Raw genomic sequence first — 24,757 nt, 5'->3', positions numbered from 1 at the left:
ACTTGCGGAGCCTGTCACGGCCGTGGGCATTAGGCCTAAGACTAGCAGATCCTATGTGGGCCTTCTTTTGTTTTCAATGATACCCCTGGGCACAGTGTTCCCTAGATGTGTGGCTGCATTCCCATACAATTTAGTGCTTGTTTCCACAAGTGTATATCGGCTGCCGTTTTCATTGCCAGACGATATACGCTACCATCTGATGCATTGGATTCCAATGCATCAGCTCACACAGGCGTATTCCCACGGCGTAAAAGCGCCAAGCCGGCCAATATAGTGCCGGGCACTTTTATGCTGGGCAGAAAATATAGTCCTGGAACTATCTTTCTGGCCGGAATTGTCGACCGCTTCATAGACTCCTATGGGAGCCAATGACAGCGATCGGAGAAGGGAGGTGGAAGGTGGTTTAGCAGCATGACTCCCCCTTCTCTCCTCCTCTCTCCTCCGGCTGTTTGAAATGGAAGTAGGCGGGATGGGGGCAGAGCTAAGCTCTGCTGCTACACCACCCCCTCCCATTACTGGCTACAGACAAGGGGCGGGCAGGGAGTGGGAGCATAGCCCTGCCCTTGTCCCACCCACTCCCATTACAAACAGCCAGAGGGGAGGAGAGAGGAAGTGAGATGGCGAGGGGCAGGGAAGGGGGAGAAAGCGTAAGGGATGTGTGCCGGGCCCGTGCCGTCTGAACAGCCGCACAAACGTTAGATTTGTGCGCCTGTTCATGTGCACTATGGCCGTGTGAGGGAGCCCTTAGGGGAATTTGGCTGCATTAGTGTCTTTGTGGAGGCAGGACCAAATTGGCTACATATTGCACCATGAATTTTCACAGTGGGTCGACCACCCCAGTGAGTACACGATGCGCCGGCCACTGTAATTCATCACCTTACTCCTAGGATGTAGCTAATACAGATAGGCTCAAGTAACCACACAGAAATAGTTTGATTGCTCACTCATTACTCTCATTTGCAGTGTCTAAATAAACAAAATATATTCTCCCTCTTGTAACAGGGGGCTGAATGGTGGTATGTGCTGGGGCACCATCCATCATGGGGGTATGGACTGGTTGCTCAAAACAAACAGGCACCATGGTGGGATCTGCAGAGTTGGTTTGTGTGGGGGCCTCAACCCTGGTGAGAGCCTTGGTAGCTTTATTGACATATGTCAGGACCAGGGTCATGAGGCTATTGCATTCTGGATCAGGCAGCGCTAGATCAGGGTGCGACCAATGTTGCTCCATTTTGTATTCAATTCTTGGCTACACATGTATCTCTGGAATAACGGAGCCCTGCGCCTCTTTATGCTGATAACCAGAACTTTTTGTTTAATGGACAGTGCAATAAGAGGCCTTGATCAGGCCGCAAGAATGAGTGCAATCCAAGAAAACCACAATAGAGTGAGAATCCAACAGTCTCTATATTACCAGAGTTCACTCGGGGGAGCCTCAGCCGAGATCTCATGCATCAGACCCTTCTTAGTATTTATCTTCCCGTACATCATGTTTACTCATGAAAGGCTCTTCTCAGTCCAGTATTCGCTGTTAGCCGAGACACAGTTGCACGGTGGTGGAAGACAAAGGAGTTGCGCCGACTCTCAGTGTTGGAAGAAGGCAATGATCCCCTGTAGCTTACATAGCCTGCCCGTAAGGCTTCCTGTGGCGGCCCTGTAAAGGTCAGCTTGCACACCCCACAGCTACATCTGTTGGGTCACACTTACTGGAAACCAGAAGACACAACTCAACCACATCCACCTGCCAAGCAGAAGGTACTACTCCTCCATCTTACACCACCGCCTTAAAGTGACAGCTCCCACATAATGAGGCACTTCACAATATCTCCTAATAAGCAATAAATGTCAACCTCCCTCCCTCTCTTACACTCAACTGCATCGTATCCTGAAATCTGTGTCGCACATAACCATCCATGACACAGAGGCTGGACAGTGGAGGACAATCTATATGTCTCTGTACAAATTAAATACAGGTAACTTCTCACAGGGTCCCCAAGCAATTGCATCCCGTGCCCAGTGGCAGAACCAGCTCTGCCCGGGAGACTTGCCAACTTTCTGGGGAGTGCAGGAAGACTTTCCCTTTTCCTGGAGCCTCCTGGGTGTTCCGGGAGAGTTGGCGAGGATGTAGGTAATGCAGAGCTGCAGATTTATGTAGTCTGTAAATATGAGCCTTATTTACCCCTGAAGCATAAATAAGTTTGCAATCTCCAACTTGGCTGAGCTGTTATTGCCCCCGGCTTCTGCCTTGAGGATTATGAGGAGCCACTAATTACCAGTTTTGGCCCGATATTAACACTGCCATTGTCTGCAAGTTACATAGTAAATACCAGCTGACATGACGTAACCGGGAACTAAATGGAGATTTACTGCAAGAAAGTCCAACCTGCTTACACCCACAAAGCCCTATATAATCCTGCACATACCTGCACCAGCAGAAGACCACAGCCGAGACATCACACAGGTAGGTACCTGCTACTACTAACTGACAGCTATGACTGTACAACCTATGGAGAGGGTTTACTAACATAAGATACCGCAGAGGGCATCTTCTAATGTATAAGTGGCTGTACTTATTGTTACTCTTCAGCTGCTAAAGAGACAATTCTGATAACAACACTATATGCAGGAATTGTAATTTAAAGAGTAACCACTTTTTTAATGTACAGAATAGTTGAAGCTAAACATTTTTTGGAACAGATTTTATCAGTCTACTCTATTCATTTTTCATACAAAAGCCTTCCTCAACTTAGCAGCTAGGCAAAGATGGGGATAAGCAATCCATTTTCACCTAACTGCATAGCAGAAGAGGTTGCTCCAGTATTGGCTGCACTGTTCTCTCTATTGCAAGGCACAGCTGTTGTATAATGGTGCATTAAAAAAATCTGCTTTATAATTTTTTTTTTATTTTCAGATACTACTTGCTCCAGTGCCCCCATGGTCTGTCCCCTGAGCTGTGTTTATTAAATGGGCTGCTCATCTCCCGGCGCTGCATATGGAGAAGCCGTTCTGTGCTGCAGACGGCCTCTCCCATTCACAGCACTCATTTCCCACTGGACTTGATGCACTGTCAGGGAATCAGTGCATTTGGTTGTGACTAAAGATGAGCGAGTATACTCGCTAAGGCACATTACTCGAGCGAGTAGTGCCTTAGCCGAGTATCTCCCCGCTCGTCTTTAAAGATTTGGAGACCGGAGCGGGTGACAGGTGAGTTGCGGAGGGGGGGGGGGGGTGGAGAGAGGGAGAGAGGGATCTCCCCTCTGTTCCTCCCCGCTCTCCAGCGCCGTTCCCCGCCCCCCGAATCTTTAGAGACGAGCGGGGAGATACTCGGCTAAGGCACTACTCGCTCGAGTAATGTGCCTTAGCGAGTATACTCGCTCATCTCTAGTTGTGACCTATAGTACTGTACACCTGATGCACTGACCCCATACACAGCACTAGGAGACAAGCAGCACATGAAGGAGATTAATAAACATAGAACAGGGGACAGATCACAGGGGAACAGGAGCTACTAATATGTGAAGATCAAAATATGTAGGCTTTATTAATACACTTTCATACTGAACAGCTGTGCCTGCACTAGAGAAAACTGTGCAGACATAGCTGGAGTGTCCTCTTCAGCTATGCAGTAACAGGAGCTAGCAGAAGATGGATTTCTCACCCCCATCGTCACCTAGCTGTGTAGCTGAAAAGGGGTTTTGAATGAAAAATGTACAGAATTGGCTAATTAGACCCTATGTAAAATGGCTGAAAACCGTCTATTCTGTACATTAACAAAAATGTGTAGTTACTCGTTAAGCAATTCCCTGGTGTATACATGAAAATATGCCCAGGTGCGTAGTTAAAGGCTGATGGGTCTGGATGCAAACATTCAGCTTGGGTCCCCCTGCACCTCATGGCTGCCAGCCATGGTCTGCGCAGAACATTCCACTTCCACATTTCTTAGGTAGTCCATCGATGCAGCATGAGCAGGCATGGACATTGCAAGAGTTTTAAAATATTAGGAGCACAAGCTCTAAGTGCATGCATTACCCCGCACCAAAAGAAAAAAAATAAATATTAAAGGGGTCGTACAGTTGGAAACTACTGTTGGGCTATCCTTAGGATAGGCAATCAATAGTAGATTGTGAGGGTCCACTGTCTGGGACTCCTGATGATCAGCTGTAGGCTGGGTCATTTTGCACATGCACTGAGCTGATTTCTGCAGCAAGCAGATGGCTCCATTCTCAAGCCAGGCCACACTTGGTATTGCAGACATTGAAATGAATGGCAACTTGGCCTACAATACCAAGCCTGGCCACTGCGGTGAGAATAGAGCTGTCTGCTTTCTGCAGAAATCAGCTCAGTTCATATGCCCAAAGACCCAGCTTACAACTGATCATCAGGCAGTGGGCCTACCCCAAGGATAGATCATCAAGAATTTACAACTGGACAACCTCTTCAAATATGCATGCAATCTTATAGAGGGCATATTTGTTTCTATATAGAGGATTACTATTTAATAGTCTGATACTAGCTCTAGACAGTGATAGTGATCATAGTACAGTTTCCACTAGTGACCCCTGGTGACCTCGTCCCTGATTGGCATAATCCATTTTCAGTTTTCTCCTTCCTGATCATCAGGAAGAGCAGGGATGAGCTGGAGGAGGAGTTAGGAAGTTTGTGAGTGACTATGAAGATGTCTGTGTAGGTTTAATAGTGGGAGTTGAGGTATGGGGATCAGGTTGCAGATGGCTAGGCTGTCAAAGTGACAGGGGGGCACCATGATCCCTATAGCTGTACCACTGAGTACGGCAAAGGTGAAGCTTTACCATAACGTGTGCAACAGCCAAACTGTGGAGGGAGTGGGCAGTAATGATGGTAGTCACAACGGCCTAGCCAATTTCTCTCACTAGCGGAAGGTGGTATGCAGCCTGAAAAATAATAGATTAGCTTTTTGGGCTACCCGCAAAGTCGGGCATGGTAAAATGTTAGTAGTTAGTTTGTGCCGCCAGTCCATGTACAGCTCAAGGCCTGTGTTGGGAAAAATAATACTATAAAAAAATGGGGAAAATATAATAAAAGATTCTTTCCCCTGAAGTGTAATGTAGTACCTCAGTGCAGATGTTCGGTGGTGGGAAGGGACTTCAGGAGGCAGAACAAATAGTGAAAGCATGAAAATGTATTTTCTTCAAAAGGGAGTTTCAGCTTTCTTAGCAAATCAGCATTACTTTACTTTGAAGTAGACTGCACTCTTAAGACATTTTAGTACAACGACTGAGCATATGGAAGCATGAAGTGCAGACCTATCTGGGCACTAATGGGCTCTGTAAAAGTAAATAAGCTGTCCTCTATGTTTAGCCCTCCTGCCTCTCTCTCTTTTCCTTTTCTTCTGTTCTTGCAATTACTTAGTTTCTCTTCATGTGCAACACAGTTACTTTAGCTTGTTTTCTGCTTTTCCTAATTTGAGTTCCTTTCTCTTGCTGACCGAAACTCCTAATTTACTTTAGTTCATTTTCCTTAGTCTGTAGATATGACACAACTTTGGTTACTCACACTTTCTTCTCTTTCCCACCACACTGTCTCTCAGCCTCTGCTCCTTCTTTTAGCACTCCATTTTTCTTCTTTGGTCCTAGACTTTCCTCCAACTATCCTTCATCAACTCCTCCCCTCTATCTTATACTAACTCCTACCAACCAACCCATGCGTAGGATCTATCTCTCAATTGCAGGCTGTCTATCTCCTGGCTACTTGATTCATACCTCTAGCTCAGGTTGAGTTTTTCTAGACAAAGTGAGATTGACCAACAATGAATTAACATTTCTTAAAGTGACATTTACATTAAACATATCAGAGTCCGTGTCTGTATTCTATTATGGAGTGTACAATTTTGTACACTACACATGTGTAAGGTTGTGAAGTAAGAAGATGCTGGAGAGGATTGAGAAGGTCCCAGACCTCACCCTTTACTAGCCAACTTCAGACGGAGAACTCACATCAAGGAGTGCTGTTTATGTTTTGCAGGAAGCAGGTGAACCAAAGACCAGTTGGACACAAATAGGTGTCTTTCCCAGGACAACTGGTATCCAGAAAGGACTGGACTAAGCTCAGTGAGAGCCAGAGGGTTGAGGAGGGACCTCGGCAATATTGTTGTTTACCCTTAGTGTGTATTTCGGGTTCAAAAAGTGAGATAGCGCCCTATGTGTAAGGTGACCAGACGTCCAGATTTAGGCGGGACAGTCCCGCTTTGGAACCCTGTGTCCCACCTTCTGCCAGGACCCCAGCGAGACAGGAATTTTCCCACTTTGTGGACATTTGTCCCACTTTTTGGTGATGTCTGGTCACCATTAAAGTGATTACCGGGCGAGGTGCTGCAGTTCCCTGCCCAGTAATCACTGTGCAGTGCCATGGAATGGATGCACACACTGATAGCAGTGTGTGCATCTGGGATCCCCCTCCACCCTCCCCTTAGCTCTCCTCTTTGGTTCCACTAGAGACGAGAGCAGAGGGGAGGAGGCGCTGCTGCACACACACTTCTGCCCACCAGCAGCAGCGCTGAGAGGATTGTCGGCGCTGTGAAGACCAGTGAGAGGGTAAGTATATAGGTCACTGTGGGGGTCACTGGGCTGGTATAGGGGAGCACTATTATTGCTGGGGCTTCTGCGGGGGACACTATTATTGCTGGGGCTTCTGTGGGTGGGGTGACTATTGCTGGCGATACTGTGGGAGGGTCACTATTGTTATTGCTGGGGATACTGTGTGGGTGTCACTATTATTGCTGGGGCTTCTGTGGTGGTCACTATTATTGCTGGGGCTTCTGTGGTGGTTACTGCTTCTGTGGGGGATCCCTATTACTGCTGGGGCTGGTATAGGGGAGCGCTAATCCTTCTGGGATCACTGTGGGGGTCACTATTATTGCTGGGTCCGACGTTTTGCCATTACCCACTACAGTCGTGTGCTTGAAAAAGGGACGTATTAGCTACAAAACGCGTTGCACCCTACTTTGTCCTCCAATAAATATATTAGTATTAATTTTTGCATCTCTCTGACCATCTTTTCACTGCGTCCACAATCTTTTAATACGTACAGTCTGTTTGACCTATATTTGACTGTCTCCTGGTACTGCAAGCTTCATTGTGCCACTCTGAGTGCGGGGGATTTCTTTTTTTCTTTCCGTTTTCAGATTGCCGGGGCCAATATAGGGAAGGAAAAATACTACTGGGGTCACTGTGGGGGGTCACTATTATTGCTGAGGCTGGTATAGGGGACACTAATACTACTGAGGCTGCTCTTCACATGGCAGCGTACCTCTAGAGGATGTTTACAGGTGGCGGCAATGCTGCAGAATGTCCGTAGTGAAAATTTCTGTAGCAAATTCTGCATCTAAAAGAACAGTAAAAATCTATACCATTGGTGCAGATTTTGACTAGAAATTAGCTGCAGATATGCAGCGGCGCTCCCCCGCACCACCTCTGAGGGTCATCCGCTTTTAGCGCTCCCCAGCTACCGGTGAAGCTGGTGTGCGCTGACAGCAGGAAGCCCTCGGAGGAAGTGAGGGGGAGCGCCACATAGTATGCAATCACCTGCGTGTACAAGGCTGATTTCCAGTGAAAATCAACACAATTGGTACACATTTTAAGAGTTTTTTGGATGCAGAAATGCTGCCAAATTTGCTCCCTAGCCTTTTTTTTGAACCGCCCTGCACTTTTTAGAACGACAGAGGTAACATCATATGTTGTGATAAGCCCCGCCCCTGACCACACCCCTCTATCCCTCTTTGACCCTGGGAAAATTAGGTCACCTTACCTATGTGGGACGAGGCTGGTTATTGTTTTCATAACTGCAGTCATTGGAAAGCTGACTAGCATCTATGTGGTATTTGGCATTTGACATAAAAAAACACCCCTGTAGAGCCCTAAAAGTCGCTACCCTTGATGCTAAATTACCATTGAGTGTCACACATGTTATCAGCATATGTATGCGTACTGTAGCTTTAAATAGTTATCTGTATAGAAGGATATGACGTTTTATCACATGTCCCAGGAGGAAACCAGATATTTGATTTCTGCTGATTTATGCTTTGCAGGTGCAGCCTACATACTGATCAGTGCGTATCCAGAGCCGCCAACTAGTGAGTATTATACATTACAGCGCCCCGCCTAGTAATGCTTTACACCATACTTGCTTACTATTATACACTGACAAAAGGAAGAATAGAGATAGCGGTGTGTGCCGCGTGCCACTAAATCTTTTTTGGGTGTAGGCCATGCCCCTTTCCATAGACCACATCCCTATTTACATGCTGCATGCAATTTTAAACCCTTACCACTTGGCATTGGGGCACTGAAAGGAAGGGTGTACCTGGAGACTCCCATTTCCTGCTGCTATCTCCGGACTTCTCAGTGCTCCCTACACAGTTATAATACCTTCTTTGTGCTCCTACACAATAAAAATTCACACTTTTTGCCCCCACAAAGTAGTAATGCCCCCTTTTTGCCCCACAGTTATAGTGCCCCTTACAAGGTAATAATGCTCCCTTAGTGCCCCACAGTTATAGTGCCCCTTACAAGGTAATAATGCCCCGTAGTGCCCTACATTTATAGTGCCCCTTACAAGGTAATTTAGCCCACTTAAAGGGGTTATCTGATGACTTAAATTTCTTACTGAAGCGCATAGTCAGACCTGCCACTTCTGATTGCATTCCAACATGAGGACACATGGTATTGCGGCCTCCATTGTTGGTGATGCCATAGCGGCAGGCTGTCGACTCATTAAAATAATTATGCACGGCCCTATTCTATCATCGCCGATGCAGTGATAGAAAGAGGGTCTTGCCTAATTATCGTAATTCAATCACATCATTCATTTTATATAAGCATAAAATCATCGTTGACTCGTTTGCTAATTGGTTTAAACACTGATTGTTCAGTCGTTCTCACTCGCTGGTACAGTCCACTGAGTGAACTTTGTGTGTTTAAACTGAACGCCCAAACAAAGTGTCGCCTTTTGCTCATTTGTTTGGGGCGATGCCTACTCCAGCTTGTCGCTCCTGTAGGTTTCCATCAGGCATACAGAGGAGCAGCCAGATCAGACTAATGTATTAAGAAGCTCCTCTTCATTTATCGCCTCTGGCCAGCCACACCGTCTACTTCAACCAGTGTATGAAATGCCAGTGTAAGTAGATATGCCCCATGGAGTATGAGATCCGGATGTCATCCATCAGTGGGAGGGATGTAAAGTGAGGAATAGAGACAAGGACAGAAGTGAGAGTATTAGTCTTTTTACCACTGTTAGATGTGGTCAAAACACTCAGGAAGGGGTTAATCACACCACAATGACCATTTACTGAGTTTTCTTCTTCCTTTCGATACAGACGAGTCAGAAGTCTAACATTGGAAATGTGGAAACTGAGTGTAATCCTCCTGATTTCTGCATCCTGTAAGTCACCCGTATAAACTATGTAGACCACTGAAACTGGTCCTCCAATCCTGCCCATCGTGGCCATAATGGTATACTCTGCTGTATGCTGCGGCCAGGAACGTAACGGCACCTTGCGATCTCATAGCAGGGGGGGCATTCGGGACCCTGGAATATTGATCTGGGTATTTAAATGCCTCTGATAGAACTGAGTGGCATTTAAAGGGATAACAACTGTGCTCAGCATTCGCACTGACTGTAGAATCGACTTCCGCTCCCTACAAACCCTGAACCCCCAGGACATAACTGTGCATCCCTGTCAAAGGGTTTAAGTGTAATTATAGGGTCTGAGTCTGGGGTCCTATTAAATGTATTTTTTGATTGTATGCAAATAAAGTTTACCCACTGTATGGTGGTAAGATCTCTGCTTGCTGCCAGTGAATGGATAAACCTGTTCATTTATCACTTGTCATGCTTTTGCCTGATCTTCTCCTATATTCCCAGCGCACTCCTTCCTGTGGTTCGCCTCTGCTGGACCCGGACATTTATCCTCTCGCTTCCATGATCCTTACATTTGTAGTCATTTATTTATGAATTGGTTAAATTCCCATTTACATCCCATTTCATCACGTTTAACCCCTTAGTTCCACACCATAAGAAACCTGATTTTCTGTGCTACATCGGAACACCATTGTAGCTTTGGTTCTCCAAAAATATGTTGCTTATTCTCTGACTCTCCTTATAGGAGATGTGTGGTTCTTAGGTTTTATCTTTCTTTTATCTATTAGAGTTTCATGAATTAGGAGAAGAGTTAAAGGTTAATTATTTTTTTAGCTCCTAAAAGAAAACTGTCACATGATTTTTTGCCAATTTATGCAATGTACTTTTGCATCTGGGACAACATGAGGAATGAAGGGGAACCTTAATTGTACATCACACACACATATATATGGAGGCCAGTACCATGAATGGTGTGTGATAAAGTTATAGATTTTGCATTGGGGTCCAGAAGCGTGTATCTCCCACGTATAAGGGCCCCTCATCTGAGAGCGACATCAGTAGATATTCTTCTTACTCTGTATCTCTATAGGAGGTTGTGAATGTGATTATATGATGATGGCTACTGACATTCATGGGTTAATAAGAAGCTCCTGCTCTTTTCTCTCCTGCAGTTCTGCACATGATTGATGCACAGGACCAGCAGGCAGTTCATGACCAGAATGAGCAGGCAGATGATGTCCAGGTCCAGCAGACAGATCATGACCAGGACCAGCAGACAGACCAGCAGACACATGAAGATGACAAGGGTCCGGAGATAACTGGAAATGAAAGTGGGTTCCCCCGTAATCATATCCCCTGTTACAGATATGTTGCAAATAAAGTGCACATCCCAACTCTCCTGCAATATCTAGAGACCCCAGAAGACCCGGCAAATCTCCCCCAGTGTCTTTTCTCATCATACTCACCTCTTCCCATTCCTGCCGTGCCATCCTGGAGGGGGAAGTAACTGCAGGAATGGGAGAGGTGAGTATCTGTATTGCTGGTCCGGGGTCTGTGAAAAAGGGGGGGGGGGGAGATCTGTACACACAGGGTGTCCCTATAGAGGGGATGTTGGGCAGATCTGTGATCATAGATGCAGATCTATGTGCTTTATCCCACTAGGTAAAACGAAAACAGTTTAGCACTGTGTTAGCCAGGAGTGCAAAGTGTGATTGTTCTCAGTGAGAGAAACCAGTAGTAGTAATGTTACAGCGAGCTTTCCAACCTCTAAGGATTCTTCCTCAGGCAAAATGGAACAGATATAAAGACATATTAATATAAAAACATATATACATGATCACATGGGAGGACACAAATTTGCACATGAATTAGTTTCTAGTGCAAATTAAGCACATGATGTCTGTGCCCTCCCATGTGATCATGTGTATGTGTTTTTATATTAACATGTCTTTAGATCTGTTCCATTTTGCCTGAGGAAGAATCCTGAGAGGTTGGAAAGCTTGCTGTAACATCATGTATTTTTGTTAGCCATTAAAAGGTATCATATCCACAAGATTACGTGGTTTCTCATACTGAGAACAATCACCCTTCATCCCGCTGTCATGTGTTTTTCCACGTATCGTGTCGTTTATTTGCATGCTGAACAGCGGTAAAAAGAAAAAAACATTTGCAGAATTGATGTGTTTTCTCCTCCTGCCCTCCAAAGAAAAGGAATAAAAGTTATACAATATATTATATGTACACCAAGATGGTGCCAGCAAAAACTACAGCTCACTACGCAAATAACAAGCCCCCCTACGGCCGCGTCAACGGAAAGATAAAAAAAGTTATGGCTTCTGAAAGGTGAAGATGAAAATTCCCCACAAATTGTCACGTTCTTAAGTTCAAAACAGGCCGTGTCACCAAGGGGTTAATGAGCCAATCTGATTTGTAGTCCCTCCACAGCAGGAGACGTAATATGCGTAATACGGTCCCTCAAAAGCCCCTGCCTGCTTGTTGATGGTTTCCATGCAGCTATATACACCTTATTTTCTATACCACACAGTGTAAAATAAACTGATAATTCTGGTAAGATTTCACTGATTTCAGTCATTTTACAGAATCTGATAATAGAGATTTTTTATTTCAGAGAACAATTGCTCAGAGAACCAACACTGGAATGAATGTGGGAGCCGATGCCCGGAGAGGTGTTATAATGGAAGACATATAGGCACACCGTGTCCAAAGGGCTGTGCGCGGGGATGCTTCTGCAATACAGGGTACATAAAGGAGTCTGAAACATCCAGTCATTGTATCCCCCCTGAAGATTGCCCAAAGATTAACCCCGCAACTACACCCAAACCAACAGGTGAGGAGCAGTGAAGAATGATCCTCCACATAATACAGGAAGAGGTTTGGAACAATGTGATTCTAAAAAATGTAACTCATTCCAAATTATATGGAGTATTCTCTGTGTTTATAAGGAACCTAAAGCCCTGCTCATCCTGAGCCTCCAGCTCCATGAATAGAACAACAGTACTACAGTGTAGACTGACACACAGGCAGAAGAGACTGTGGGATATTCAGAATGTGCTGAGTGACAACTCTCCTGCAATATCAGAAGACCTCCCAAAATCCGGCAAATCTCCCCCAGTGTCTTTACATCTTACTCACCTCTTTCCATTCCTGCTGCGCCATCCTGGGGAGGGGGGACTGCAGGAATGGGGAGAGGTGAGTATCTGCACCTCTGGTCTGGGGTCTGTAAAAAACAAAAGGGTGGGGGGGGGGGGAGTATTGGGATCTGTATACACAGGGTGTAGCATGAAGTCTATATAACGGGGGGCTGGGCCCGGCATCTGTATTCAGGGTGGTCTAGTATGGGGTCTATATAAAAGGACTCTGGTCTGTTGTCTGTATGAAGGGGGATCTAGTCTGAGGTCTTTATGATTAACGAGGTTTGAGGAATACATTTTATTTGGGGGGTCTGATCCGAGGTCTGTATATAGCTGGTCTGGAATCTTTATTTAGGCAGCTTGGTGTATGGCACCTGTTCATTTTTGGGTGTGCTAAGCAGGTTGATATTAAATCCAGTTTTGGATCACATGCTATTGTTTGGGGCATCTCCTATATAATAGGAACAAAACAAAAACGTTTGATACCCGGAAACAATCAGCAGGTAGATTAGTTGTTATTGGTTAGTCTTGTAATGGATCTGCTGACATGGTGAACATAATACAATAGAATTGTGTGTATACAGCAACCAAGCAGATCTGTGTGCTTTATCGTGCTCTTATGCACTTCTCCATCTCCTCTCCTCCCTCCTTCATGACCTGTAGACACTTGATATAGGAGGGAGGGGTAGAATGAGTGAAGTAATGGACATTTACTATTCGTTATCTCTGACTTTCGGCCAGCATAGAAACATCATTGGATCACAGACTTGGCATTGCGTGTAAACGCTCCCAGCTCAATGCTTCACATGGAGTGAGAAGCCCACGATCCGGCAGTGAAGTCTGCCTGTCTACATGCTCTGCATGAGTGCTAATGACCCTAGCGGTGACATTTGCGCTCATTCAGTCATTTTGATGGATATAACACATAACTGTGGTATCAGACTACACAGGGAAGCTTTGTAGTCTGTAGTCATAGAGACGCATAGTTCTGCAGAGGAGCTGTGTACACAAGCCAGAAGGATATGTATAATGAAGATTATTTGCAAATTAGCTCTTTTTTACTTTTGAATGTATTGGAGTAAAAATTGGTGGCAAAATCTACACCCCTTTTTAGGGTACTTTTACATGAGCCTATAGTCACCTGAGTAATCGCTCAAAGGAGCAATTATAGGCAACTGTCATCCAGTTAAAACACAGGATCCTACAGGACGAGTGAGTTAGAGTCGCTCACTTGCTGAAGTTACTTTGTGTTCAGCTCGCCTGAAAATGAAGTGACTGTTGGCCATTTAAACAGGCAATTGTTCATCTGTGAAGGACAGCCTCATAACTGTGATTGGAGACAGCTGGCAGAAGAGATCTCTGGCGCGCTAAACTAAATTTTGTATTGGGTATTGATATGCTAATGAGAAGTTGCAGGAGTTATTAACCTTATCAATGTATGTCCTATGGATAGTGTAGGCTCAGGAGCTAAACCCATGTAAAAGTTTCACAGAGGGGGCCAATAGTTTGTCATGGCCAGTCAATGGTTTCCAGGGTTGGCCTGTGAGTGCTATAGTAAACGATAATGTATTGCAGTAAAGAAGTACTGCAGTGTATTATCAGAATGATCAAAGCATTGAAAGTATTAAATCCCCTACAGGAAAAAAGATAATAGTAAAAAGAAACACGTTCTATGTCATCTCGTCTGTAATGACACTGGCAAAAACTAAAGATATTTCCTATGCTGCACTACGAGTGTTATTGAAAAAAAAGTGGAGCCAAAATGCCTTTTCTTTGTTCATTCTGCCTTCCAAAAAGCACAATAAAAAGTGATCAAAATGTCATTTATACCCCAAAATGGCACAAAATACCTACAGATTATTACACAATAAGCCCTAACAGAGCTTTGTCGGTGAAAAAAACCAAAAAGTTATAGAACTTTGAAGTGATGCACAAAAAGCGGTTTAATTGTATAAAAAAGTGGAAAAACCTAAATAAAAAGATCTAATTAACAGAAAGATAAAAAAGATGGTTTTTGAAAAGTAAAGCTAAAAATCCCCCAAAATAGGCAGTGCCACTAATAGCCCTTTTACACGGGTCGACAGTCTTTCAAACGACTGCATGCGCGCTAATGTCACCGCTAAGGTCGCCAGCGCTCGTGCAGAGCGTTTACACAGAGAGACTTCACCGCTGGATTGCGGGCTCCTCATCCGCTTCTCCTCCTATGGGAAACGCTGAGTGGGGAGCGTTTAGACAGGCTGACAAGCCAACAAGCTTTTTTTTAGCTGACTGAAAAGCCAGCTTAACGAACCGCGAATGATAAAGGATTGATTTTTGTGCGTTTACACGCAACAATTATCGTTTAAACTCATTAATTTGAAAGAATTTTGAGTGATAATCATTACTTGTAAATGGGCCTTAAGAGGTTAATAAGCCGTTCTGACCTGCAGTCCCTCCACAGCAGGAGACATAATATGTGTAATAAGATCTCTAAAGCCCCTACCTGCTTGTTGATGGTTTCCTCACAGCTATATATACCTTATTTTCTAAACCCCAAAGTTTAAAAATAAACTAATAATTATGGTAAGATTTCAGTGATTTTAGTCATTTTACAGAATATGATAATTCAAATTATTTATTTCAGAGCCTGAATGCCCAGAGAACCAACACTGGACTGACTGTGGGACCGCATGCCCGATTACCTGTGAAAATGTGGACAACCCACCAGAGATCTGTGAACACCGCTGTGCGTTGGGATGTTTCTGCGAACCACCATACGTCTTCCTGTCTGAAAACTCCAAAACTTGTGTCCTCCCTGAGGAATGTCCAAAGCCTCCAGGTTCATGAATAGAATAATAGTACTACAGTGTAGACTGACACGCAGGCAGAAGAGACTGTGTGACATTCAGAATGGGCTGGGTGACAACTCTCTTGCAATATCTGAAGACCCCCCATAAAATTTGGCAAATCTCCCCAGTGTCTTTACATCATCCTCACCTCTTCCCGTTCCTGCGGTGCCCTCTGGAGGGGGAGAGAACTGCAGGAATGGGGAGAGGTGAGTATCTGCACCTCTGGTCTGGGGTCTGTACAAAAGGGGGGTTGGGGTCTGTATACACAGGGTGTAGCATGAAGTCTATATAATGGGGGTCTGGGTCTGGCATCTTTATTCAGGGTGGTCTAGTCTGGGGTCTATATAAAAGGACTCTGGTCTGTTGTCTGTATGAAGGGGGATCTAGTCTGAGGTCTTTAATCAGGTTTGAGGAATACATTTTATTTCGGGGGTCTGATCCGAGGTCTGTATATAGCTGGTCTGGAATCTTTATTTAGGCAGCTTGGTGTATGGCACCTGTTCATTTTTGGGTGTGCTAAGCAGGTTCATATTAAATCCAGTTTTGGATCACATGCTATTGTTTGGGGCATCTCCTATATAATAGGAACAAAACAAAAACGTTTGATACCTGGAAACCATCAGCAGGTAGGTTAGTTGTTATTGGTTAGTCTTGTAATGGATCTGCTGACATGGTGAACATAATACAATAGAATTGTGTGTATACAGCACCCAAGCAGATCTGTGTGCTTTATCGTGCTCTTATGCACTTCTCCATCTCCTCTCCTCCCTCCTTCATGACCTGTAGACACTTGATATAGGAGGGAGGGGTAGAATGAGTGAAGTAATGGTGATTTACTATTCGTTATCTCTGACTTTTGGCCAGCATAGAAACATCATTGGATCACAGACTTGGCATTGCGTGTAAACGCTCCCAGCTCAATGCTTCACATGGAGTGAGAAGCCCACGATCCGGCGGTGAAGTCTGCCTGTCTGCATGCTCTGCATGAGTGCTAATGACCCTAGCGGTGACATCTGCGCTCATTCAGTCATTTTGATGGATATAACACATAGCTATGGTATCAGACTACGCAGGGAAGCTTTGTAGTCTGTAGTCATAGAGACGCATAGTTCTGCAGAGGAGCTGTGTACACAAGCCAGAAGGATATGTATAATGAAGATTATTTGCAAATTAGCTCTTTTTTACTTTTGAATGCATTGGAGTAAAAAATTGGTGGCAAAATCTACACCCCTTTTTAGGGTACTTTTACATGAGCCTATAGTCACCTGAGTAATCGCTCAAAAGGAGCAATTATAAGCAACTGTCATCCAGTTAAAACACAGGATCCTACAGGGCAAGTGAGTTAGAGTTGCTCACTTGCTGAAGTTACTTTGTGTTCAGCTCACCTGAAAATGAAGTGACTGTTGGCCATTTAAACAGGCAATTGTTAATCTATGAAGGACAGCCTCATAACTGTGAATGGAGGCAGCTGGCAGAAGAGATCTCTGGCGCGCTAAACTACATTTTGTATTGGGTATTGATATGCTAATGAGAAGTTGCAGGAGTTATTAACCTTATCAATGTATGTCCTATGGATAGTGTAGGCTCAGGAGCTAAACCCATGTAAAAGTTTCACAGAGGGGGCCAATGGTTTGTCATGGGCAGTCAATGGTTTCCAGGGTTGGCCTGTGAGTGCTATAGTAAACGATAATGTATTGCAGTAAAGAAGTACTGCAGTGTATTATCAGAATGATCAAAGCATTGAAAGTATGAAATCCCCTACAGGAAAAAAGATAATAGTAAAAAAAACATGTTCTATGTCATCTCGTCTGTAATGACACTGGCAAAAACTAAAGATATTTCCTATGCTGCACTACGAGTGTTATTAAAAAAAAAGTGGAGCCAAAATGCCTTTTCTTTGTTCATTCTGCCTTCCAAAAAGCACAATAAAAAGTGATCAAAAAGCCATTTATACCCCAAAATGGCACAAAATACCTACAGATTATTACACAATAAGCCCTAACAGAGCTTTGTCGGTGAAAAAAACCAAAAAGTTATGGAACTTTGAAGTGATGCACAAAAAGCGGTTTAATTGTATAAAAAAGTGGAAAAACCTAAATAAAAAGATCTAATTAACAGAAAGATAAAAAAAGATGGTTTTTGAAAAGTAAAGATAAAAATCCCCCAAAATAGGCAGTGCCACTAATAGCCCTTTTACACGGGTCGACAGTCTTTCAAACGACTGCATGCGCGCTAATGTCACCGCTAAGGTCGCCAGCGCTCGTGCAGAGCATTTACACAGAAAGACTTCACCGCTGGATTGCGGGCTTCTTGTCTGCTTCCCCTCCTATGGGAAGCGTTTAAACAGGCTGACAAGCCAACAAGCTTTTTTTTAGCTGACTGAAAAGCCAGCTAGACAAATCGCGAATGATAAAGGATTGATTTTTGTGCGTTTACACGCAACGATTATCGTTTAAACTCATTCATTTGAAAGAATTTTGAGTGATAATCATTACTTGTAAATGGGCCTTAAGAGGTTAATAAGCTGTTCTGACCTGCAGTCCCTCCACAGCAGGAGACATAATATGTGTAATAAGATCTCTAAAGCCCTGCATGCTTGTTGATGGTTTCCTCGCAGCTATATATACTTTATTTTCTAAACCCCACAGTTTAAAAATAAACTAATAATTATGGTAAGATTTCAGTGATTTTAGTCATTCTACAGAATATGATAATTCAAATTATTTATTTCAGAGCCTGAATGCCCAAAGAACCAACACTGGAGCTGTGGGACCACATGCCCGATCACCTGTGAAAATATGTTAAAGCCACCAAAGATCTGTACACTCCAGTGTGTGTTTGGATGTTTCTGCGAACCACCATACATCTTCCTGTCTGAAAACTCCAAAACTTGTGTCCTCCCTGAGGAATGTCCAAAGCCTCCAGGTTCATGAATAGAATAATAGTACTACAGTGTAGACTGACACGCAGGCAGAAGAGACTGTGTGACATTCAGAATGGGCTGGGTGACAACTCTCTTGCAATATCAGAAGACCCCCCATAAAATCTGGCAGATCTTCCCAGTGTCTTTACATCTTACTCACCTCTTCCTATTCCTGCAGTGCCATCTGGAGGGGGAGAGAACTGCAGGAATGGGGAGAGGTGAGTAACAAAAGGGTGGTGGGGGGGGGAGAGTTGGGATCTGTATACACAGGGTGTAGTGTAAAGTCTGTATAATGGGGGGCTGGGCTTGGCATCTGTACCCTGGGTGGTCTGGTCTGGGGTCTATATAAGAGGGCTCTGGTCTGTTTTGTATAAAGGGGTTCCAGTAATTTATTATTTCATGATGAACACTATTAAAGCCCCCCAAAAGTAATAGCAGAATTGATGCATTTTCTCTTCCTGACAGCCCGCTAAAAATAAAATAAATAAAAGTTATATAATACTCTATATGTACACCAAAATGGTGCCAACAAAACTCACCACCCAAAAAAACAAGCCCTCATACAGCTGGGTCCATGGAGTAATAACGAGGTCATGGCTTCTGCAGAGTGGAGATGAAAATCCCCAAAAGATTGTAGCGTTCTTCGTTCCAAGATAGGTCGCATCACTAAGGGGTTAATAAGCTGCAGTCCGTTCACAGTCAGAAAAGTAATATGTGTAATAAGATCTCTCAAAAGCTCCTGCCTGCTTGTTGATGGTTTTCATGCAGCTTTATATACCTTATTTTCTATACCGTACAGTGTAAAAAAAAAACAAAAACGATAATTCTGGTAAGATTTCACTGATTTCAATCATTTTACAGAATCTGATAATAGAAATTCTTTATTTCAGAGCACAACTGCCCAGAGAACCAGGAATGGAACGATTGTGGGACTAGTTGCCCGATCAACTGTCAAAATGTAGGAGATAAACCCATTTCATGTGATAAAAAATGTGTGCCGGGATGTTTCTGCAGAGAACCGTTCATCTTTCAGTCTGGACACTGCGGTACTTGTGTCTGCCCTGAAGAGTGCCCAAAGATGCCCGCAACTACACCCAAACCAACAGGTGAGGAGCAGTGAAGAACGATCCCCCACATAATACATGAAGAGGTTTGGAACAATGTGATTCTAAACAATATAACTAGAGATGAGCGAACCTACTCGGCCACGCCCCGTTTTCGCCCGAGCACCGCGATTTTCGAGTACTTCCGTACTCGGGCGAAAAGATTCGGGGGGCGCCGTGGGTGAGTGGGGGGTTGCAGCGGGGAGTGGGAGGGGAGAGGGAGAGAGAGAGGGCTCCCCCCTGTTCCCCGCTGCTACCCCCCACTCAGCCACACCTCCCCCCGCCCCCGGCACCCCCAGAATCTTTTCACCCGAGTACTGAAGTACATGAAAATCGCGGTGCTCGATCGAGTAATTACTCGAAACGAGTAGGTTCGCTCATCTCTAAATATAACTCATTCCAAATTATATGTTTCTGTAAGGAACCTAAAGCCCTGCTCATCTTGAGCCCCCAGGTCCATGAATAGAACAGCAGTATTGCAGTGTAGACTGACACACAGGCAGAAGAGACTGTGTGACATTCATAATGTGCTGATTGACAGCTCACCTGAAATAGACCCCAAGAAAATCCTGCAAATCTCCCTCAGTGTCTTTACATCGTACTCCCCTGTTCCTTTTCCTGCGGCGCCATCTGGAGGGGAGAGAACTGCAGGAATGGGGAGAGATGAGCATCTGCATGGCTGGTCTGCAAAAAAAAGGGGGGGGGGGTTGGTTGAAGTCTGTATAAAGAGGGGTTGGGCTTGGCATCTGTATTCAGGGTGGTCTTTTCTGGGGTCTATGTAAGAGGCTCTGGTCTGTTCTGTATGAAGGCGATCTAGTCTGAGGTCTTCATGATAAACGGATTTGAGGAATATATTATACTTAGGGGGTTTGATCCAAGGTCTGTATATAGGTGGTCTGGAATCTCCTCTCCTCCCTTCTTCATGACCTGCAGACAGTTAGTATGGATGGGAGGGGCAGAACGAGTGAAGGAACACATGACTGGACTATCAGACCACACTGGGGTCTTTGTAGTCTGTAATCATAGAGATACATAGGTCTGCCTAGGAGCTGTGTACACAAAACAGAAGGATATTTTTAAGCAAGACTATTTGCAAACTTGCGTTTCATATTTTAAATGCATTGGAATAAAATTTGGTTGCAAAGTCTACACCCGCTTTTAGGGTACTTTTACATGGGCTGTCGGTCACCCGAGTAATCACTTAAAAGACCCTCCTCCTGTGAAAACAGAGGACTCTACAGGGCGAGTGAGTTAGAGTCGCTCACTTGGAGTTGCTGAAAACAGAAGCTTAGCTATAAATAAAGCGACTGTCATCCCATTTAAACAGGCAATCGTCCATCTTTGAAGGATAGCCTGATTACTGTGAATGGAGGCGGCAGGCAGATGAGATCTCTGGCGCACTCCGCCTACATTCACTGAGTGGTGACCGTTCCTATGTGAAAGCACAGGGGTGACAATCACTGGGTTGGTTGTCAGGCAGATGAGGAAAGCTAAACTTTGTATTGGATACTGATATGCTAATGTGAAGCTGCAGGAGACATTAACCCCTTAACGACCAGCCCATAGTGTTTTTACGTCCTCCTGAAGTGGGCTCTATTCTCTGAGGACGTAAAAACATGCTTCCTGCAGAGAATAATGCCCCTCGGGCTGTGGACGTGACAGCTCCATGCTGTCGGTGTCCGCAGGTAGCTGACAGCATGGAGCTGTCATCCCGGGCTGTTCGGACACCCCACCGGCATTGCGATCGGCGCTATGCAATGGATAGCGCCGATCGCAAAAAAAGTAAATAAAAGTACACAAAAGTTAAAGATTCAGCTGCTCTGATGGATCGGATCCATCGGAGCAGCTGAAATTACTCACCCAGGTCCGGCACGCTGCTCCCCGCTCTCCTGCCGCTCCGGGGCCCGAAGCCGGTCTTCTGCGCATGCGCGCCAGGCGGCATTACGTCAGCCGCATGCGCAGAAGGCCCGGCGGTGCGGGAGATTTAAAATCTCCTGGCTCCCGGCTCCTGTAGGTAGCCGGGAGGCAGGAGATGTCAGCGGGGACTGCGGTGAGCAGTCCCCGGTACCGCGATCGCCGTTATCCAATGGTTAGCGGCGATCGCGAAAAAGTTAAAAAAAAGTTTTAAAAAAGTCAGTTTCACCTCCCCTCATGGATCGGATCCATGAGGGGAGGTGAAAATACTCACCCCCAGTCCTCAGCGGTATCCCGATGTCCCGGGACCCGAATCCCTGTCTGCGCATGCGCGCCCGATGATTGACATCGGGAGCGTGCACAGACGGGCTCGAGCCCCGGGGAATTTAAAATCCCTCTGCTCCTGGCTGCCATGTGTAGCTAGGAGCAGAGAGATTATACCGGGGACATGATCACTGTCATCCAATGGATGACAGTGATCATGTAAAGTGAAAAAAAAGTGTAAAAAAGTTAAAAAAAAAAAAAGTTAAAAAAAGTTTTTAAAAGTTTAAAAAGCGTACGTTTCATCTCCCCTCATGGATCATATCCGTGAGGGAGGATGAAAGTACGTACCTAAGGCCCCCAGATTTATCCGCAGACCTTACCACAGCTTCTGCACACGCGCCCGTCGCCAAAATGACGGGCGCATGCGCAAAAGCTGTGGATTGCCAGGATAATTTAAATTCTCCCTGCTCCTGGCTACAAAACGTAGCCAAGAGCATGGAGATTTAATGGGGGTCCGCGGTGAGCGGTTTCTGGTCACGTGTTCGCCATTATCCAATAATGCCGATCACGTAAAAAAAAAATTTGAAGTTTCATCTCCGCTCACTGATGCGATCGGTGAGAGGAGATGAAACTTTTTACCGGAGGCCTGCGTTTTAGAACCCCGACACGATCTTCCTCCGTGGACCTTCCAGGATTCTGCACATGCGATTGCCGGCAAAAAGCCGGACACATGCGCAGGAGTCAGGGAGCCCAGGAAACTTAAAATCTCCTTGCTCCCAGCGACCAACGGTCACAGAGAGCCTGGAGCAGTGACGGGTGGCCTCGTTGAGCGGTCCTCGGTCACATGATAAAAAGGTAGCAATCTACCTTAGGCCAGTCTCACATGACCGGATAGGAATTACGGATTCTGCATACTTCTGATCCACGGTAATACGCAGATCAATCGCATTGGATTACACAATTCCGCTCACATTAGCGGGTCGGAATTGCGTAATCCACTCGCAGAAAAGAGAACGCAGCAGGTTCTATTTTACTGCGGATATCGGCAACATAGAGCCCATTGTGCTCCATGGTCGCGGATATACCCGCAGCCCATACGCAACTACATTGTATACGGGCTGCGGGTACCCGCGTCATCGCTAAGCAATGGTGCAGGAAATACAAACAAAGGTGTACTGTGCATGACCGCCTGTGTGAGTAGGCAGTTTTGCGCAGTACATTACGCAGCCGTACGCAGGGTCACAGCCGGGCTCACAGATGGGATCCGCTGTGGGCCTCCGCAAGCGGATTCCGCCTGCACCCGCGTGAGCCCGGCGTTATTCAGACCGCTACCTGTGATACGTATTTTACAAGAAGCCCCGGGAACGCTCGCCTTCCTGCAGTTCCAGGAGCACCTTGTTGAGCGCCTTCTGTGTGAGACCGCCGCACCTCATCAAGCTTACGGAGACTCACGGAACGCCACTTTTTACACCCCATACCCGCCACTGAGGTCATGAAATACCCCCAAAAAGCATGAGAGGGGGGGGGATACCCGGTTTTATTGCCCCATGGGCCCATTCCAACCAGCCTCCGTAATTACCCCTGTCTTCGGAAATACTACACAGTTCACATTTTTACTTTTATCTAAGATTTGCGAACGCCAAAAAGGGCGCGGAGGGGGAGGGGGGGAATTTTTAGGGAGTCAATCTTTATTCTGTACAAATAAGCAATGGGGCCTGGAATTTATTCAGTTGTGCCCTAAAATCCAACAGGTGTTCCGTCCTTTATAGGCCTTGCCATGCGTCCTGTAAGTAGATTAGGGTCACAATGGGTATGTTTCTGAACTCGGGACAAACGGGGGTATCCATTTTGGGGTGAACGTCTTCATTCCTATGTGCACTGTACAAAAAAACTGTTTTTAAATTGAAAAAATTGCCAAAAAAATTGAAAATCGTAACTTTTTCCTTCTGCTTTGCTTAGATTCATTCAAATACTGTGGGGTCCAAATACGCAGTACACCCCTAGATGAATTCGTTAAGGGGTCTAGTTTTCAAAATGGGGTCATTTGAGGGGGTTCTTTATAGCTTTGGCCGCTCAATGGCTCTATAAGTGGGCAATGGGGCCTGAAATTTATTCAGTGGTACCCTGAAATCCAACGGGTATTCCTTTCATTGTAGGCCTAGCCATGGGTCCTGTAAGTCTATTAGGGCCACAATGGGTATGTTTCTGAACACGGGACAAACAGGGGTATCCATTTTGGGGTGAAAAATGAAAATCCTATTTTTTTCCTTTTGCTTTGCTTGAATTTATTCAAAAACTGTGGGGTCAAAATATGCAGTATATCCCTAGATAAATTCGTTAAGGGGTCTAGTTTTCAAAATGGGGTCATTTGTGGGGGTTCTATATGGTTTTGGGCGCTCAAGAACTCTACAAGTGGGCAATGGGGCCTAAAAGGACTTCAAGCAAAATCTATGTTCTGAAAGCCACCGATTACTCCTTTTATTTTGGGCCCCGTTGTGCATGCGGACATAAGATTAGGGCCACAATGGGTATATTTCTGAAAACAGCACAAACAGGGGTATCCATTTTGGGGTGTAAGTCTTCCTTCATATGTGTGCTGTACAAAAAAAGCTGTTTTTAAAATGACAGAATTGCCAAAAAAACAAAAATCCAAATTTTTTCCTTTTGCTTTGCTTGAATTTATTCAAAAACTGTGGGGTCAAAATACGCAGTACACCCCTAGATAAATTCGTTAAGGAGTCTAGTTTTCAAAATGGGGTCATTTGTGGGGGTTCTCTATGGTTTGGGGCGCTCAAGAACTCTACAAGTGGGCAATGGGGCCTAAAAGGACTTCAAGCAAAATTTGTGTTCCGAAAGCCACCGGTCGCTCCTTTCATTTTGGGCTCCGTTGTGTATCCAGACATAAGATTAGGGCCACAATGGGTATGTCTCTGAACACGGGATAAACAGGGGTATCCATTTTTGGGTGCAAGTCTTCCTTCATATGTGTGCTGTACAAAAAAAGCTGTTTTTAAAATGACAGAATTGCCGAAAAAACGAAAATCACAATTTTTTCCTTTTGCTTGGTTTGAATTCATTTAAAAACTGTGGGGTCAAAATATGCAGTACACCCCTAGATAAATTCCTTAAGGGGTCTAGTTTTCAAAATGGGGTCATTTGTGGGGGTTTTCTATGGTTTTG

At 45.0% G+C, this 24,757-nt stretch overlaps 2 protein-coding genes across 2 annotated transcripts in view; one reads left to right on the top strand and one right to left on the bottom strand.

The window, feature by feature from the left end:
- Positions 1 to 24,757, bottom strand: part of LOC136631961 (short-chain collagen C4-like) — a 471,326-nt gene that overhangs the window by 268,403 nt on the left and 178,166 nt on the right. The window lies entirely within an intron of this gene.
- Positions 2,387 to 24,757, top strand: part of LOC136631952 (balbiani ring protein 3-like) — a 31,366-nt gene continuing 8,995 nt past the window's right edge. The window contains exons 1-8 of the mRNA XM_066606469.1: positions 2,387 to 2,461; positions 8,063 to 8,107; positions 9,350 to 9,414; positions 10,566 to 10,724; positions 12,023 to 12,241; positions 15,169 to 15,363; positions 18,107 to 18,298; positions 19,187 to 19,402. Of these exons, the coding sequence (XP_066462566.1) occupies positions 9,375 to 9,414; positions 10,566 to 10,724; positions 12,023 to 12,241; positions 15,169 to 15,363; positions 18,107 to 18,298; positions 19,187 to 19,402 (1,021 nt within the window). The 5' untranslated portion in view covers positions 2,387 to 2,461; positions 8,063 to 8,107; positions 9,350 to 9,374. The remainder of the gene's footprint in view (positions 2,462 to 8,062; positions 8,108 to 9,349; positions 9,415 to 10,565; positions 10,725 to 12,022; positions 12,242 to 15,168; positions 15,364 to 18,106; positions 18,299 to 19,186; positions 19,403 to 24,757) is intronic.

This window comes from Eleutherodactylus coqui, chromosome 6 (genome assembly GCF_035609145.1).
Source record: "Eleutherodactylus coqui strain aEleCoq1 chromosome 6, aEleCoq1.hap1, whole genome shotgun sequence".
Lineage (NCBI taxonomy): Eukaryota > Metazoa > Chordata > Amphibia > Anura > Eleutherodactylidae > Eleutherodactylus > Eleutherodactylus coqui.
The sequence above is the reverse complement of the archived record's forward strand: the minus strand, read 5'-3'. Positions and strand labels throughout refer to the sequence as shown.